Source organism: Varanus komodoensis, unplaced genomic scaffold, assembly GCF_004798865.1.
Source record: "Varanus komodoensis strain SLA01 unplaced genomic scaffold, ASM479886v1 scaffold24, whole genome shotgun sequence".
Taxonomy (NCBI): Eukaryota; Metazoa; Chordata; class Lepidosauria; order Squamata; family Varanidae; genus Varanus; species Varanus komodoensis.
Window position 1 is genome coordinate 8,030,439 of NW_025335641.1, and position 16,645 is coordinate 8,047,083.

At 40.6% G+C, this 16,645-nt stretch overlaps 1 protein-coding gene across 1 annotated transcript in view; it reads right to left on the reverse strand.

Annotated features, from left to right (window-relative positions):
• Nucleotides 1–16,645, reverse strand: part of GLMN (glomulin, FKBP associated protein) — a 37,391-nt gene that overhangs the window by 17,360 nt on the left and 3,386 nt on the right. Inside the window, exons 4-10 of the mRNA XM_044432354.1 lie at nucleotides 13,906–14,025; nucleotides 12,255–12,363; nucleotides 10,780–11,026; nucleotides 9,372–9,474; nucleotides 7,791–7,981; nucleotides 7,404–7,457; nucleotides 1,732–1,762 (exon numbers count right to left, since the gene is read on the reverse strand). Coding sequence (XP_044288289.1) covers nucleotides 1,732–1,762; nucleotides 7,404–7,457; nucleotides 7,791–7,981; nucleotides 9,372–9,474; nucleotides 10,780–11,026; nucleotides 12,255–12,363; nucleotides 13,906–14,025 — 855 coding nt within the window. The remainder of the gene's footprint in view (nucleotides 1–1,731; nucleotides 1,763–7,403; nucleotides 7,458–7,790; nucleotides 7,982–9,371; nucleotides 9,475–10,779; nucleotides 11,027–12,254; nucleotides 12,364–13,905; nucleotides 14,026–16,645) is intronic.

Consider the following 16,645-nt stretch of genomic DNA (forward strand, 5'->3'; position numbering starts at 1 on the left):
ATTTATTTATTTATTTAAATTATTTGCATGCCATCCTTCACTATTGCATCTCAGGATGGCTTACATGATTAAAAGCAAAATCATAAAACAATCGATCGAACAATACAATAAAATTCTCAAAACCCGAAACAAATAAATCCAATCAAAACCAAATAAATAAAAGTGACTGTAAATGGTAAAAACACTTTTGGAATAAACATGAAGGCACAACTTTACAAGAAAAAAACAAATATCCAAGAAAAACAAATATCTAGGAATCTAGACTCAAAAAGGTAGCAGACAGGATGCACTGAGAAGACTCCTCAGTGGTGGCAACTGTGACATCCATGCCATGCCTGTTTTCTTGCCTGAGGGCAACATGGCCTACACATGCGACAAGTGCAGACTAGAGAAAAGGTGAGAGCACTAGGGCAGTGAAGGTCCAATCTCAAGGTAATGAAAGAAGGTGAAGAGTTTTCTGACAGACCAGTGGAACTGCAACAGCTAAGAGTAGTACAGAAGCAGGAGGCACATCAACAAGCTGAGGCACAAGAAGAAAACCGTGAGGGAAGGGAAAATGAGGAGGAAGCTTTCTGCAAAAGGGTGAAAGAGAAAGGACACGATCCCTTCTTAGCCATTCCAGAGTGCAGGACATGAAATAAGAGGCTCATGTTACAGGAAGCCAGATTCTGGCTAGGTATCAAGAAAAATTTCCTGTTAGAGCTGTATGACTATGGAACCAATGGCCTAGGAAGGCTGTGGGCTCTCCTACATTAGAGGCATTCAAGCTACAACTGGACAGCCATCTGAGAGGGATAGTTCAACTTGGAGTCCTACACTGAGCAGGGTGGTTGGAGATAGTAGCCCTCTGGTGCCTTCCGACTATATTATTCTAAGTTTATATGAAGTAAATCCATCCTACATTCAATAGAATGACCCTTTTATTTTCAAGTAATGAAATGCCTTTAACTAGAATATTGTTCAGAGATAAGGCTTTTAAGATGCAGATTTTTGTGGGATGCTGTACCTTTGTACCCAAGAATAGACTACATCACCAATGGGAGCCCATCGGGTTTTGCCATTAAAGTGTTCTGTTTTTTTCTTTTCTCTATGGGAGTGAACAGCAATTCACTTATCTGGAACAAAGTGAGATAGTGCCACTGCAGCGGTTGATAAGCTCTCTCTCTAATCCTTCCAGCCACTAAGAATTTAGCCTCTTCTGCTGGAATACTTTTATCTATTTTTAATAGATCTTGGCAATAGTTTAGGGTTAAAAGCTTAGCAACAGTGCTTAATAAATTATGCAGGGAGGACCTAAATCACAGGTATACAACATGTGTGTTGTATGCAGAAGGCCTCAGGTTCAATCACTGGCACTCTCATTAAAATGATCAGCTCACAGCTTATAGCCAGAACCTTTCCTGGAACCCCTACAGAGCCACTGACAATGAGAGTACACAATTTTGGGCTGGATGGATAAAGTCTACCCAGTTTCCTATGTTTCCTTGATTACCAGAGCTGCTATTTAAACTCTATTCAAGTGCACCTGCCAACAACATAGTAATATACTTCAAGTAGGCTGGAACCATAAGCAAAGTCCACTAGAAATCCATGTGACTAATTGTGGAGTGTTGGCCAACCATCTTATACATGCCCTATAGACTCCACAGACTTCAATGAGATTCCCAAATAAGTGACAGATTGTTCTTATAATTTCTAAGAGAAATAATAGCTTATACATCTTATACTTACAAGTCCTTTTGATAACACAGATTCTTCTGTCCTGCATGAAATCAAGATGCCATCAGTTTTTATACAACTGATTTAAAGCTGTTTTGTTGCTTTGTCCAGTAAAAGCTGTTACGGAATGTGTCTGTGATATTTGTCTCTATCATCTAGCAGAAGTCTTCAAATTGGGCATACCAGCAAGATCCTTTTGTAAGGCTGATTTATGAGAGAATCCTGTCTGAGTTGGACAATACTCTTGCAGATGAGTTCCTTATGATTGCATTATGTTTCAGCATAATTCAAAAGTTCATAAAAAAGAACCAGACCAAGAGTCCACCCAGCGGACAACCAGCCACCCACAAGCAGGACATGAACACAATGGCAGCCTGCTGTGCATGTTTCCTAACAACTGTACCATGCTAAGTTGCACTGCATTCAATACTAGAAACACCACACAGACAGTAGTAGTACCCATTAATAGTCTTACTTACCATAGATTGGTCCAATTCCCTTTAAAGCCCGCCAAACTGGTGGCCATCATATTTTGAGGTAGTGAATTCTACAGTTTACCTATGCCCTAACTTTACAATATTTTTTTTAGGGTGCTGTTACCGAAACTGACACAGTATTTTAAATGTGGTTGTATCATACATTTATATGAGTGTGATATTGACAGTTTCTCCTTCATGGATCCCTGCCTTGTCGTGGCGAAGGGGCTTGCGTAGCTCAATGAAGCTATGAGCTATGCCGTGCAGGGCCACCCAAGACGGACAGGTCATAGCAGAGAGCTCTGACAAAACGTGATCCACTGGAGAAGGAAATGGCAACCCACTCCAGCACCTTTGCCATGAAAACCCATGGACAGTACCAAAAGGCAAAAAGGTATGACGCTGGAAGATGAGCCCCTCAGGTCGGAAGGTGTCCAATATGCTACTGGGGAAGAGCAGAGGGCTAGTACTAGAAGCACCAGAAAGAATGAAGCGACTGGGTCAAAGTCAAAAGGACACTCAGTTGCAGATGTATCTGGTGGTGAAAGGAAAGTCCAATGCTGCAAAGATCTATACTCCATAGGAACCTGGAATGTAAGATCCATGAATCAAGGCAACCTGGATGTGGTCAAACAAGAGATGACAAGACTGAATATCGACATCTTAGGAATCAGTGAACTAAAATGGACAGGAATGGGTGAATTTAATTCAGATGACCATCAGGTATACTACTGTGGGCAAGAATCCCTCAGAAGAAATGGAGTAGCCTTCATAGTCAATAAAAGAGTAGGAAAAGCAGTACTGGGATACAATCTCTAAAATGACAAAATGATCTCAGTTCAAATCCAAGGCAAATCATTCAACATCACAGTAGTCCAAGTCTATGCCCCAACCACTGATGCTGAAGAGGCTGAAGTTGACCAGTTCTATGAAGGCCTACAACACCTTCTAGAATTAACACCCAAAAATGATGTCCTTATCATCATGGGGGATTGGAATGCTAAAGCAGGAAGCCAAAAGATAACCGGAATAACAGGCAAGTTTGGCCTTGGAGTACAAAATGAAGCAGGGCACAGACTGGTAGAATTTTGTCAAGAGAATACGATGGTCACAGCAAACACTCATTTCCAACAACCCAAGAGACAACGCTATACATGGACATCACCGGTCAACACAGAAATCAGATTGACTATGTGCTCTGCAGCCAAAGATGGAGAAGCTCTATACAGTCAGTAAAAACTAGACCAGGAGCTGACTGTGGCTCAGATCATGAGCTTCTGGTTGCAAAATTTAGGCTTAAGTTGAAGAAAGTAGGGAAAAGCACTAGGTCACTCAGGTATGACCTAAATCATATCCCTGATGAATATACAGTAGAGGTGACAAATAGATTTAAGGAATTAGATCTGATAGACAGAGTGCCTGAAGAACACTGGACGGAGGTTCGCAACATTGTACAAGAGGTAGCAACTAAAACCATCCCAAAGAAAAAGAAATGCAAGAAAGCAGGATGGCTGTCTGAGGCAGCTTTTCAAATAGCTGAGGAGGGAAGGGAAGTGAAAGGCAAGGGAGAAAAGGAAAGATACACCCAATTGAATGCAGAATTCCAGAGAATAGCTAGAAGAGATAAGAATGACTTCTTAAATGAACAGTGCAAAGAAACAGAAGAAAACAATAGAATAGGGAGGACCAGAGACCTCTTCAAGAAAATTGGAGATATGAAGGTTTCATGCAAAAATGGGCATGATAAAGGATCAAAATGGCAGGGACCTAACAGAAGCGGAAGAGATTAAGAAGAGATGGCAAGATTCTACAGAGGAACTATACAAGAAAGCACTTAACATCCCTGATAACCACGATGGGGTAGTCACTGACCTCGAGCCAGACATCCTGGAATGTGAAGTCAAATGGGTCTTAGGAAGTCTGAGCAACAACAAAGCTAGTGGAGGTGACAGTATTCCAGCTGAGCTATTCAAAAACTTAAAAGACGATGCAGTAAAAGTGCTACATTCAATATGCCAGCAAATTTGGAAAACTCAACAGTGGCCACAGGATTGGAAAAGTTCAGTTTACATTCCGATCCCAAAGAAGGGCAATGCCAAAGAATGTTCAAACTACTGCACCACTGCACTCATTTCACATGCTAACAAAGTTATGCTCAAAATCCTACAAGCTAGGCTCCAACAGTATGTGGACCAAGAACTACCAGAAGTACAGGCAGGATTTCAAAGAGGCAGAGCAACTAGAGATCAAATTGCCAACATACACTGGATCATGGAGAAAGCTAGGGACTTCCAGAAAAACATCTACTTCTGCTTCATTGACTATGCTAAAGCCTTTGATTGTGTGGATCACAACAAATTGTGGCAAGTTCTTAAAGAGATGGGAGTACCCAACCATCTAAATTGTCTCTTGAGAAACCTATATGTGGGTCAAGAAGCAACAGTGAGAACTGGACACGGAACCACTGATTGGCTCAAAATTGAGAAAGGAGTTCGGCAAGGCTGTATACTGTTACCCTGCCTATTTAACTTATATGCAGAGCACATCATGAGAAAGGCGTGCCTAGATGAATCACCAGTTGGAATTAAAATTGCTGGGAGAAATATCAACAACCTCAGATATGCAGATGATACCACTCTCATGGCAGAAATGAAGAGGAACTAAAGAGCCTCTTGATGCGGGTGAAGGCGGAGAGTGCAAAAGTTGGTTTGAAACTCAACATTAAGAAAACAAAGATCATGGCATCCAGTCCTCTCACTTTCTGGCAAATAGATGGGGAAGAAATGGAGGTAGTGACAGGTTTTATTTTCCTGGGCTCCAAGATCACCGCAGACAGGGACGGCAGCCAAGAAATTAAAAGATGCTTGCTCCTGGGGAGGAAAGCTATGGCAAATCTAGGCAGCATACTAAAAAGCAGACACATCACCCTGCCAACAAAAGTGCTTATAGTCAAGGCTATGGTTTTCCCAGTTGCAATGTATGGCTGTGAAAGCTGGACCGTAAGGAAGGCTGAGCACCGAAGGATTGAGGCCTTTGAATTGTGGTGCTGGAGGAGACTCCTGCGAGTCCCTTGGACCACAAGGTGATCAAACCGGTCAGTTCTAGAGGAGATCAACCCTGACTGCTCTTTAGAAGGCTAGATGCTGAAGATGAAACTCAAATACTTTGGCCACCTAATGAGAAGGAAGGACTCCCTGGAGAAGAGCCTAATGCTGGGAACGATAGATGGCAAAAGAAGAGGGGGACGGCAGAGAATGAGGTGGCTAGATGGAGCCACTGAAGCAGTTGGTGTGAACTTAAGCAGACTCCGGGGGATGGTGGAGGACAGGAAGGCCTGGAGGAATGTTGTCCATGGGGTCACAATGGGTCGGACATGACTTCGCAACTAACAACAACAACATTGATAGTTTTACTTTGAATTTCTTTCCTTTCTTTCCTTTCATGCCTACCACAGAACTTGTCTTTCCCATAGCAGCCATGTTTTTTCATTAAGACGTCTACCACTGCCCCAAGATTTCTTTCTTGGTCAGTCACTGCTAGCTCAGAACCTATTAACTTGTACCCAAAGTTGAGATTTTGTACCTCCACATGCATTACTTTACAGTTGTTTATATTTCAACTCATTTGTCATTTTGATTCCCATTCTCCTAAGTTGGAAAAACTCCTTTCAGAGCTCTTTACAATCTCTTTCTGTTTTAATAATTCTAAATAACTGATTACAAGTTTGGCCACTTCACTGCTGACTCCTAACCCCAGATAATTCCTGAGTTAGTTGAGAAAAATTGGTCTCAAAACATTACAGCATGATTCTACTATTTGGATTACTAAATATAGAATTTACCATTTATTCCCATTCTGCTTTCATTTTTAGCTAATTACTGATACATAAGGGAATCTCCTCTCTCACTCCATGACTGCTTATTCAGTTCCTAATCTAGAAACATAGAAACAGAGCGAGTCAGAAGGGGCCTCCCGGGCCATCTAGTCTGACCTCCGGCACCAGCCGGCTCCGCTCACGACATGGCCACCATGAGAATGTCCAGCCTGTCCTTGAACACCCGCACCGATGGGGCCTCAACAACCTCTCGTGGAAGCCCATTCCACACCCTCGGGGTCCTAACTGTCAGGAAGTGCTTCCTGGCATCCAAATGGAACCTTGGCTCCCTGAGCTTTGCTCCATTGGAGCGTGTCCTGCCTTCCTCTGCAGGGGAAAAGAGGTTTCTACCCATCTCCATGTGACATCCCCTCACATACCTGTATGTCGCCAACATATCCCCTCTGAGTCTCCTCTTCTCCAGGCTGAAGAGACCCAGTTCCCTCAGTCTCACCTCATATGGCATCCCCTGCAAACCGGCCACCAACCTTGTGGCCCTGTGCTGCACTGACTCCAAACTGGCTATATCCTTTCTGTAATGAGGGGCCCAAAACTGAACACAATACTCCAATTGCGGGAGCACCAGAGTCGTGTAGAGTGGTAGTAACACCTCTCTCGATCTAGAAGCCACACTTCTGGCTATGCAACCAAGGGTGGCATTCGCCCTCTTGACCACCGCATCACACTGCTGACTCATGTTTAGCCTGCAGTCAACCAGTACCCCGAGGTCCCTTTCACAAGTGCTGCTCTCCAGCCACTTGTCACCTAACCTGTACTTATGACACCTGTTGGAATACAGCACTGTACAAAGTGGCCTCAAACCAAAATGTGTGAATGCACACAAGCTCTTTAAGAATAGTTATAGGTTGCTGCAATGTTATCCTTTGAGTTGGATTTTTGACACTAACTTCTCATGTATTAGTCTGTAAGCAGTTCTGCTATGAAAGATACTGCAATGTGTGTTAGAGCCAATTGGAAGACTGAGGGCAAAGAGTGGGAGAACAACACACAGAGAGCTCAATACATCTGTCAGGTGCACTATAGGTTGTTCAGTGAACACAACCTCACCCCATCTCCCGACCAGAATGGCCATGTTCCATTTTTGAACATGCCCATTGTTTTGAAAATAAACTTATCTCAAAAAAGAAATATACTTGTCTCTAAATTGAACTTGTTCAGCATGAAATATTATATTACCTCTGCTCCCTGAACTACAATTATGTTAACGTCAGTCTGTTATTGCACATTTGTAGAAGTGTTGTTTCCTGCACTGCACTGCACCCTTCAGAACATGTAGGATAAAAACAGTAATCAAATAGAACTAATAACCTTACCTTTTCAACAGAACTCTAATGTGCACCATGTTGCATTGCAGAATATATGATGGCCTACAACAAAAAAAATCATACATTGGAGTATAACCTCAGACAGTCATGCAAGAGAACTGGACAATACAAAAACTGATTTCTACCACAAAGGAAAAGCATGTTTTGTTAGTCTGCCTTGCTGGATCGCCTGGAAGAGATACTTCAATCTCTCAGGCAACCAAATGAATGGCTACTTATCAGTCTGTGATTAAAATCTGCCCCCTCCCACCATCATTTCCTTGTGAGCCACCCCGAGGCTTCTGCGATAGGTGCGGCATAGAAATGTTATAGATAGATAGATAGATAGATAGATAGATAGATAGATAGATAGATAGATAGAGGGAAAAAACTTACCTGAAGACTACTGGAAGACAGTCCATATCAAAGCCATCCTGAACAAAAACTATGTAAGACAGACATGCCAAAGAATCTGCAGATTTTTCTTTCTCCATTTCCAATAGATCCTCATTATCCCAGTTTTTGTTTCTGCATCCATGCCAAAGAAACACTCTTGGAAACAATTCTTTAATATTAATCAAAATGCCCTGTTAAAGAAAAAGTTTTATATCTCATGATTAAGTGAGAATAAGTTTGAAATGTCTTAACACAATACATATACCTGTGAGAAGAGAAGAAAACAACTTTGCTCTTCTGTATATGGTTTTAATGAAAAAATAGATACAATCCAAAGGAGGGTCTGGGCTATGTCTTTTTGTATTTTATATCCAAATTTATAACAGTTTGCAATGCAGGTTACAATAGCAAGTTAACTCCCAACATCCCAGGCCATTTGCCAAGTTGAAGCTGATGGGTATTCCAGTCCAATAACATCTGGAAGAACCACAGGTCCCTCCTCCCACAATATAATGTAGATAGTATGGTTTTGAATGTTAAAAGGTGTTGCTCTGTAGTGGAAGAGCTACTGAACTTCAGAAAAAATTATTTGCACGTGAATAACAACAGACCCTTTCTACCTGTCTTTTTTTATTTGACTAGGACAGATAATGTGTTTAAACACACACTTGTCCTGCTGTCACGTCTAGTGGGGCTGGTAGTTTTATTTTTCCTTTGCATAAAAAGTTTCTAGCCTTCAGAGCTGTGTGGGATGTGTCTGGTGCTGTGCTGAAATTCACAGGAGAAAGCAGAGGAATGATCATAGGTGAAGGGGGCAAGAGGACAGCTGTATTGGATACCGAGACTTGTACTTCCTTAAACATGGGTATTATATGTTAGGTGGAGCAGCAGAGGCTATAATCTGGAATACATATACTGTCCCACTACATTGGAGCCATAAGCTTCCACTGATTAGCTGCAGACCCCAAAATGTCTAAAGGGCCCCAAAGGCTTTCTTTCTTGTTATTACAGAATACAAACTAAGTTTCAAAAGCAAAACAGGAAGATGTGTGCGTTAAGACAAATAGAAGTAACAGTACAAAGGACATTCAAGTGAGACACCAGTGCAACAGTTGTAATGGGACATACATAAATTCTGTGCTGCTGCTTATGGGCAAACCAATTACACTGAAACAGAGAAGATGTACAGCAACCAAGATGAAGATGCTTGCTCTTTTCCTTTGGTCAGCTCCTGAATATATGACTGTTTAGTTTTATTGGCATAATTCAGACTAGTAACAGAATTAGGGGCATGCTTGTGTGTGAGTTCTATACAAACACAGAAGAACCTTGCCAAAAAACAAACAAATCAGATAAAAGCAAATCACTACAAGGACTGGATTTGGACCATTATACTTATCTGTAGCATTTAGAGTTTTAGGCTCTGTTGAAATGCTGTTCTCAGTCCTTAACTGAATCAGCACTTCCTTAGAAAACCATGCACATGAATCCTTATAACAAGGACAGGAAACCAATGTTTCAAGGAACTGCAATTCATTTACAGCTATGGGGGAAATGCAGCTGCAATGAAAATGTGCTTACTAGTATGTCAGCAGCAAACTGCCTTAGTGGATGCTGGAGAGTTTCTTCAGGCAGTTGATCAAGATCTGCCATTAACAGGGGATATTCCAAGCTTTTCAGACAACTGAAAACCAAAGAGGATGAGTACAGTATAGCAGCATGCAAGATGTTCAATAATAAAAGCATCAGCAGAGGATCAAATAGCCTTATTGACTTAGCATTAATATTATACTACATAACTAGAGGTGAGGGAAAGAAAGAAAGCAACCCTCTTAGAATTTCACAACTGGCACAATGCCGAGAAATGGAAATTTGACTTTCATTGTGATGATATGGCAGTAAATCATCAACTGAGGATAAAGGCTCTTAACTTGCCTTTAAGTTAGCAGGCTGCAGTATGTCCTAGGTTTCTTCTTTGCAAAATGAGTTTCTAAATAAGGAACTCCACTAGGTTCTAAAGATTACCTAGCAGCATCCTTCTACTTTTTCCAGCAATTTATTTTGTTAACTACAGGTATAGCTGGTAACATGGCACTTTTGGGAATGAAAGAGGCAAATGTTCTTGGTGGGTTTTAAGGCCAGGGAGACATGAACTCTTCAGATGAGGAATCTGAGCCCTGAAAAATGAGGCATCCAAATATCAAGAAGGAAGATGTGGAAAAGCTTATCTCAAGATAATCCAGGTGTTCGAGCAGACCCCAAGAATAGCCAGAGCCTGCAAGATCTGGGAGTGGGTGTGGGACAGCCCCAGGGAGCCACATGAGCCTGGCACAATTCTTGACTCCATGACACAGTGCCAGGGGTAAGTGCTAGCTAACTAGAGGGGTAATGAACAGCTAAGACACTTGCCTATCTCCAGAAGATCCCAGAGTTATTCAAAAGGAGGGTTTGGGGAAGTAATTTCTAGTTTTGTTAGAGACTCTAATGTGCTTAGATACATTTTCTTTGCTGATGATTCTTTACTGGATATACACTAGAGAATAAAGAACTTTTGCCAAAGAATGGTCTCCTTCAAAAGTGTGAAGGGGGAAACCTAACTTCTGATAGGCACGAAACATACATAAAGTCAGGCATGTGCTCCAAGTTTTATGACTTGGGGTGGAATGACACATTCAGTGGCAGAATCAGTTCAATGCAAAACAGTTGTAAAGTACTATGTTAAAAGGAGCAACTTATAGTAAAGAAAAGTAGACAGAGGATGCTTACCTTTCCCCTGCAATTCCCACCTCTTCCATTTCCCTCCCATAAGGTGGCAAACATGCCTGAAAAGTGGTGTCAAAATCATGGGAGAAGGGTGAAGTACTCTCTTCCATACACCACTTTCCAAGCTGCCCATTTTCAAATGTTTGTAGCTCTCAGACTGTGGCTCCCCAAAAAGCATGTAACTCCGTGATTACATAGTCGTTCTAGGCAAAAATAGGGTACTTACAATCCTAGTAACTCCTCCTTCATATCTTTGTACTCTCCACCTAATGAAGCCGCCAAATGTTGAACAACGTCATCCACAAAAGGTTTAACAAAATGTGTTAAATCGTTGCAACACCGGCAGAGTCCATGCTCATCTTCTTGGAGTTGTTGTTTTGTGTAAGGCACTGGTAGATGTGACAGCTGGTTCAAAATGGTAGACAATGACAACCCCAACGAATATGCTTTCTTATTATGAAGTTTCAGAAGCACTAAGAATACAAAAGTAATTCCTAAATGTCTCTTATAATATTTACTTTTACTTGTATGGATTATACATTTTGCCTTGTTTTGAGAATCAAAAGGGCACTGAAAAGTGAGCTAATTAATATGTATCAGCTGAGAACTTCAAAACATTTCTCAGATCAAAAGTAATCTTTTGTTTGAGAAGCTCTATAAAGCTCAGAAACTTGTATGTTCTCATCACAGGAGGGCTAATACAGTAAAAAGTTAAGATCTCACCCTTACAAATTATCAAATGAAATAAAATACTTTAGAATAGATGATCAAAGGAAGGGCCATAGCTGTTTGCAGAACCCCAAAGGGATGATCTTGGTCCCTAGGCAAGAGGTTTTTCACCTCTGAGGTAAGCCAGAAGCTGATATCTAAAGATCTGTCAAAGAATACTTGAGTTCTTTTTGAACAGTAGACTTCTTGTGCCATACCAGAAACTAGTTTTGAAAGTCTCATCATGCAATAGGAATAGCTGCTGTTCAAGAAACACAAGACCCAAAGCTGCCTTTGCAAGCAGTGACAAAGCTATTTGCAGCCCAAAATATTTTGGATTTAGGTTTAAAATAGGAAGTCTGCTCTGGATCCACTTGAGTAACCCTGGCTAGTTCCCACCTCAGTCTCTGCTTTCCTTCGGTAAGACAGGAATAATAAAAGGTGAGGGTCCCAAGAACTAGAAGTGGCATTCCACCTATGGGAACAATATTTTAATTTGACCTACATCTCCTTGGACCCCTTGAAAAGCCACCCTGGAGAATCCAGGGACACTTCGAAATGCCATTCAATGTCTCCTGAAGCTGGAGCAAGAAAACAACTCAGGGATTCCCCTGCATGTAAGCAAACACCCTTCCACTTGCCCTAAAGCATCTTTGGCTCCAAGCCAGTGCTTCTACCTAGAGTGGACATGAGTGCTGCTGAGACTAGGGTTGTTTTTCAGCCTAGGCTACCTCAGAGGGTGTAGCAAAGATAAAAAGGAGAGGGGAAAGACCCCTGTAGGCTGCCTTGATCACATTAACTGACCCAGCACAATTAAAATGAAACAAACAAGGACTCTTCAACAGTTACAACATTACAACTTGGGATGTATTCTTATAGCGCTCCATAACCTAATCACACCCAAAGAAGCTATAAGGTGGAATGTTCCACCATACTTTTTACAGCAACTAAACTATCAAGTTATGGTTTCAGTGTTAAAAAAAACCCTCATACCTTCCTGCAGGGGCTTAAGCAAAAGCAAAACTGTTTGGGATGTCTGTGTTCTTGAGGCTTGTTCGATCTGCTCTAGAAAACCCAGCACAAGCTCTTTTGGGATGCACAACTGCAAGAAAGAAAAAAGCCAGTATAATGTGCTTCTATTTGTTTATTTTTCTGCTTTTATATTTTAACCACATCTGCCTCCTCTACCATGGTAAACATATGGCAAATTGGGACATTTTATATCATAATCAAGACTAGTATACAGCTGAAGATCTTAAATCCACAACTTTTGGTTGATTACATGATAAAAATTAATATGAAGAAAAATCTGAAGAAAAAGTACTTTGTTTTTAGTTTATGCTGTCATGTTTTAGAGAGGCATTCTCCTTTCTCTCACAATAGAGATCCTTCTCTCCATCTTAACTTTCTCAAGTACTTCTATTAAAACTTTTTAAAAAAAATAATAACTACCTGCTTAATTAGGGTCACAATTTTAACCAACATGTCTCCATTTTATATAAACAAGAAAACACTGAAGCTCTAATAATGCTCAAATAATATATTTTGTGATAACAATTACAGCAGACAGTTTTTATTTTCATAAAGCATGTCCACTGTGACTCTGTAAAAGGAGACGAGATTCTATTTTATTTTGCAGTTTACACTGTAAAGTTTCAAAGTAGCGTAGATGTTCTACTCCAGTTTGGCAAAGCCAAGCTTTATGATTAATAAAAGCCGGTTGTTCAAGAATTAGAGTTTCACTCATTCTCCCCGTCAAATCATCCTTCCCTGTACACACAGACATTTGGACATTAAATATCAGTTCTGATTTAAAAGTCTTGCATTTTCAAGATTGGGAGATGCGAGTCTTTAAAGAGGAAAATTGCCTCCTGAAAGCATTTGTTCTTCAGAGGTTGTTTTTGGTTAGATCAAGAGCCATACACACGCTGTGCAATAAAGAGTAGACGCTGCATAATTTTACACTGTAATGCTTAAACCTGCAAGTGAGGAGGCTCCTTCCATATAATAAACTTGCATAACAAGAACAGTAACTGGCTGAAACATTGTTACTCTATTTGACAGTTTACTACATGCAGGAAGAGTTGGGAACATTAAAAACCAACATGGGAAAAAGCTCTTCAACTTCAGAGTGCATTCCCTCAAGAATTAAGATTTGTCAATCTATTTATTATTTTAAATTGTTGCACATCCGGATGGCTTTTGAACAGATGAGGTAGTATATAGATGCTAGTAATAAAGGAACATATGTGAAAGGGCAGTACCCAGCAATGACATTCCGCAAACTCAAACAATAGCAGACCTCCACTGAGTCCGTTTGTTGCACAAATGGCTGCACAACTCTCCTCTTGCTCACAGTATGAAAGCTGTTTCAGCCAGCACAAGGTCACTTGTGCTACTGGGATGACACAACTGAAGATTGCTCTATGTGATCTAAATCTATTCCCTTTCTATTTCATCTCCAACATAACCTGAAGGGCTGCATTCCCCCATCCTTGGGCAGTTCCACCAATTCACAATTATTACTTATGTTAGCAAAAATCCTAGGAATGCTTGTCTGCTGTGTTGCTGATGAAGGGCAAAGCCAAACGATAAGGTGCAGAAAGTGCCCCAAGGTTCTATCAGGAAAGACACCATGACTTACCTCTGTCAATTTATCTAGCATTTTTAGGCAGTGTTCTCTCTTCACATCACCTTCTTTATGCTTCAGTATGCACCTGGTTAAAGGGCCAAGCAGATTCCAGCCCATAATTTTAACAATAGCCTAGAAAAGAATAAATTTTAAACACCAATTTAGATGAAAATAACTAGTACTTTAAATATCAAGGACAAGTGCAGTGAATTGATACAGAGATCTGCATTCATAGCTGCTCCATCTATGTTTCAAGGTGTTTTTGACATAGATTACTTCCAGTCTCAATGCATATAAGGCCTAGTCCTCACTGAGGTAGTAAGGCTTGCTATGGACTATAGTACCTCAGACTGCAGACAGGCATTTACATACTACAACCCGCCTCTACACAAACATATACAAAACTAGTAATAAAATTCCTTCCACATGTCAGCCACTATGTCAGAGGAAAGTACAGGATAAAAATAATTTTCCTAGTTGAACTGGAGGGAATTGTATAAAGAGCCCTTAATTATGCAACCCCACTCCTGCTGTCTGAAGTGGTACAGCACAGGCACAGGCTCATTACCTCTAAGAAAATTAAGCTTAAACCTTAGTATAGAGTAGTATTGCACCAGAAATAGCTAACTTGTGGCCTTTCAGAGGCTTTGATGTACAAACCTCTGCATTCCTATCCTTGGGATGGCTAGATCTGATGAATGCTGTAAGCCAAAACATCTGAAAAGCCACAAGTTGCCCAGCCCTGTTTTAAGCTAAAAATATTTATGGGGCCTTTAGCTACAGGGGATTTACAAGCATCCTAGAGTTTGAAATTCTCAGTGTTAGGCATTCTTTTATTTTTAGTAAGCAGCACCTGCTAAGTTGTAAAGTTTGATAAGATCGGTATCAGCAGTGCAAATTCATGAGTTGGTGTGATGGACAACAGTCATGCTCACTGGAAACATTAAAAACTCTAGATGAGCTTCTCAAACATGGAATGAGCTAAGGAGTCATGAAATATTTGCACTCTAGGTTAAGAAAATTCTAGTTTCCAAGTACTGGGAAAATTTTCTGGGTTGTTTTCAACTTGGATTCCTCCCTAAAGGGCACATATTTCTAGAAATACAAAGACAACCATAACGCCCCTTCAAAATCCAAAGTTAGCGCCTTAAGCAAGGACAACAAAATGTCAGAAAATAAAGTGCAAGTTCTTGAGTTGTTCATTACTTTTTATTAGGCCAGCTACAGACAGGAGCAAAAGAAAAAGTACTTATAGCAAGGATTCTGATAGAAAAAAGCAATGACTGACCTGATCCCATTTCTGAAAATATAAAGGCTGAGCTTGTTCTTGTTTTCAAACAACAATTTTCAGAAATGGGGGGGGGGGGGTCAGTAATGGGGATTCTTTGTCCCAGAATCCTTGATAAAACATTCCATCAGTACACAGTGTGTGGGTAATTCAGACTACAGGTTTAAAATGCAGACAGAGGCCTTAATAGCAATCAGGCTCTTGGACCATTTAGCCTAGTATTACCAGCACTGACTACAGCAACTCTCTAGGGTTGGAAGGAGCGGGTTTTCCAGCCCTTTATGGAGATACAGCAAATTGAGTAAGAGACCTGCTGTAGGCAAAGCAGAGTGCCACCTTATCATATCTTTTGGTTTGATGAAGAGTTCAGGAAAACTGGCCAGGCTGGCTTATTTTATATTGTGTGTGTATATATACATATACATATACATATATATAAAATTATTATTATTCTAATGTGTATATTTTAATTTATGTGGTTTTAATTTATTGTTGTAAGCTGCCCCGAGGCTTTGGCGAATTGGGCGGCATAAAAATGTTTTAATAAATAAATAAATAATCTAAAGCTTGCACAACATTTTGTGACAAACTATAGACAGCTGCTGAACAAGCAAACTACAATCCTGGATTGCTTTCCTGGTTTGCCTTAGCTAGGATTCTGTTTCTACATTTATGGCAGGTTATTATATCTAAACCAGGTATCATGATTTAAAGTCCTCTGGATGGCTGTCCAAGAAGGAAAGGGTATTGCTCCTGAAATGTGTCTTTATACAAGTCTGCACACTACTTTCTGTTTTCAGGTTCTAAGCTCATCTGGAACAAAACTATTTAGGAGAAATTTAGCTCAGATGGTGTGCTGAGGAAAACCCCACCCAATGCAACCCCACATTATAGCAGAGAACAACCCAATATCAGTCTGATGGAATTTGTCCCTAGTGTGTTATTTGTGTGTTATTTTGAGGGGACAGCAAATTTACACTGTTATACAAGCTATATACTCACTACTTTACATTGTAGCAAAGTGTCATTCCTTCAGGGTTGTCACATGAAAAGATATAATAAAGTATTTACAAAATGTGAGGGGTGTACTCACTTCTGTGATATACTGTAAGTTAAATAGGCAGGGTGACAGTATACAGCCTTGCCAAACTCCTTTCTCAATTTTGAACCAATCAGTGGTTCCATGTCCAGTTCTCACTGTTGCCTCATGACCCGCATTTAGGTTTCTCAAGAGACAAGTAAGATGGTCTGGTACTCCCATCTCTTTAAGAACTTGCCACAATTTGTTGTGATCCACACAATCAAAGGCTTTAGCATAGTCAATGAAGCAGAAGTAGATGTTTTTCTGGAACTCCCTAGCCTTCTCCATGATCCAGCGAATGTTGGCAATCTAATCTCTAGTTCCTCTCCCTCTTCGAAATCCTGCCTGTACTTCTGGTAGTTCTTGGTCCACATACTGCTGGA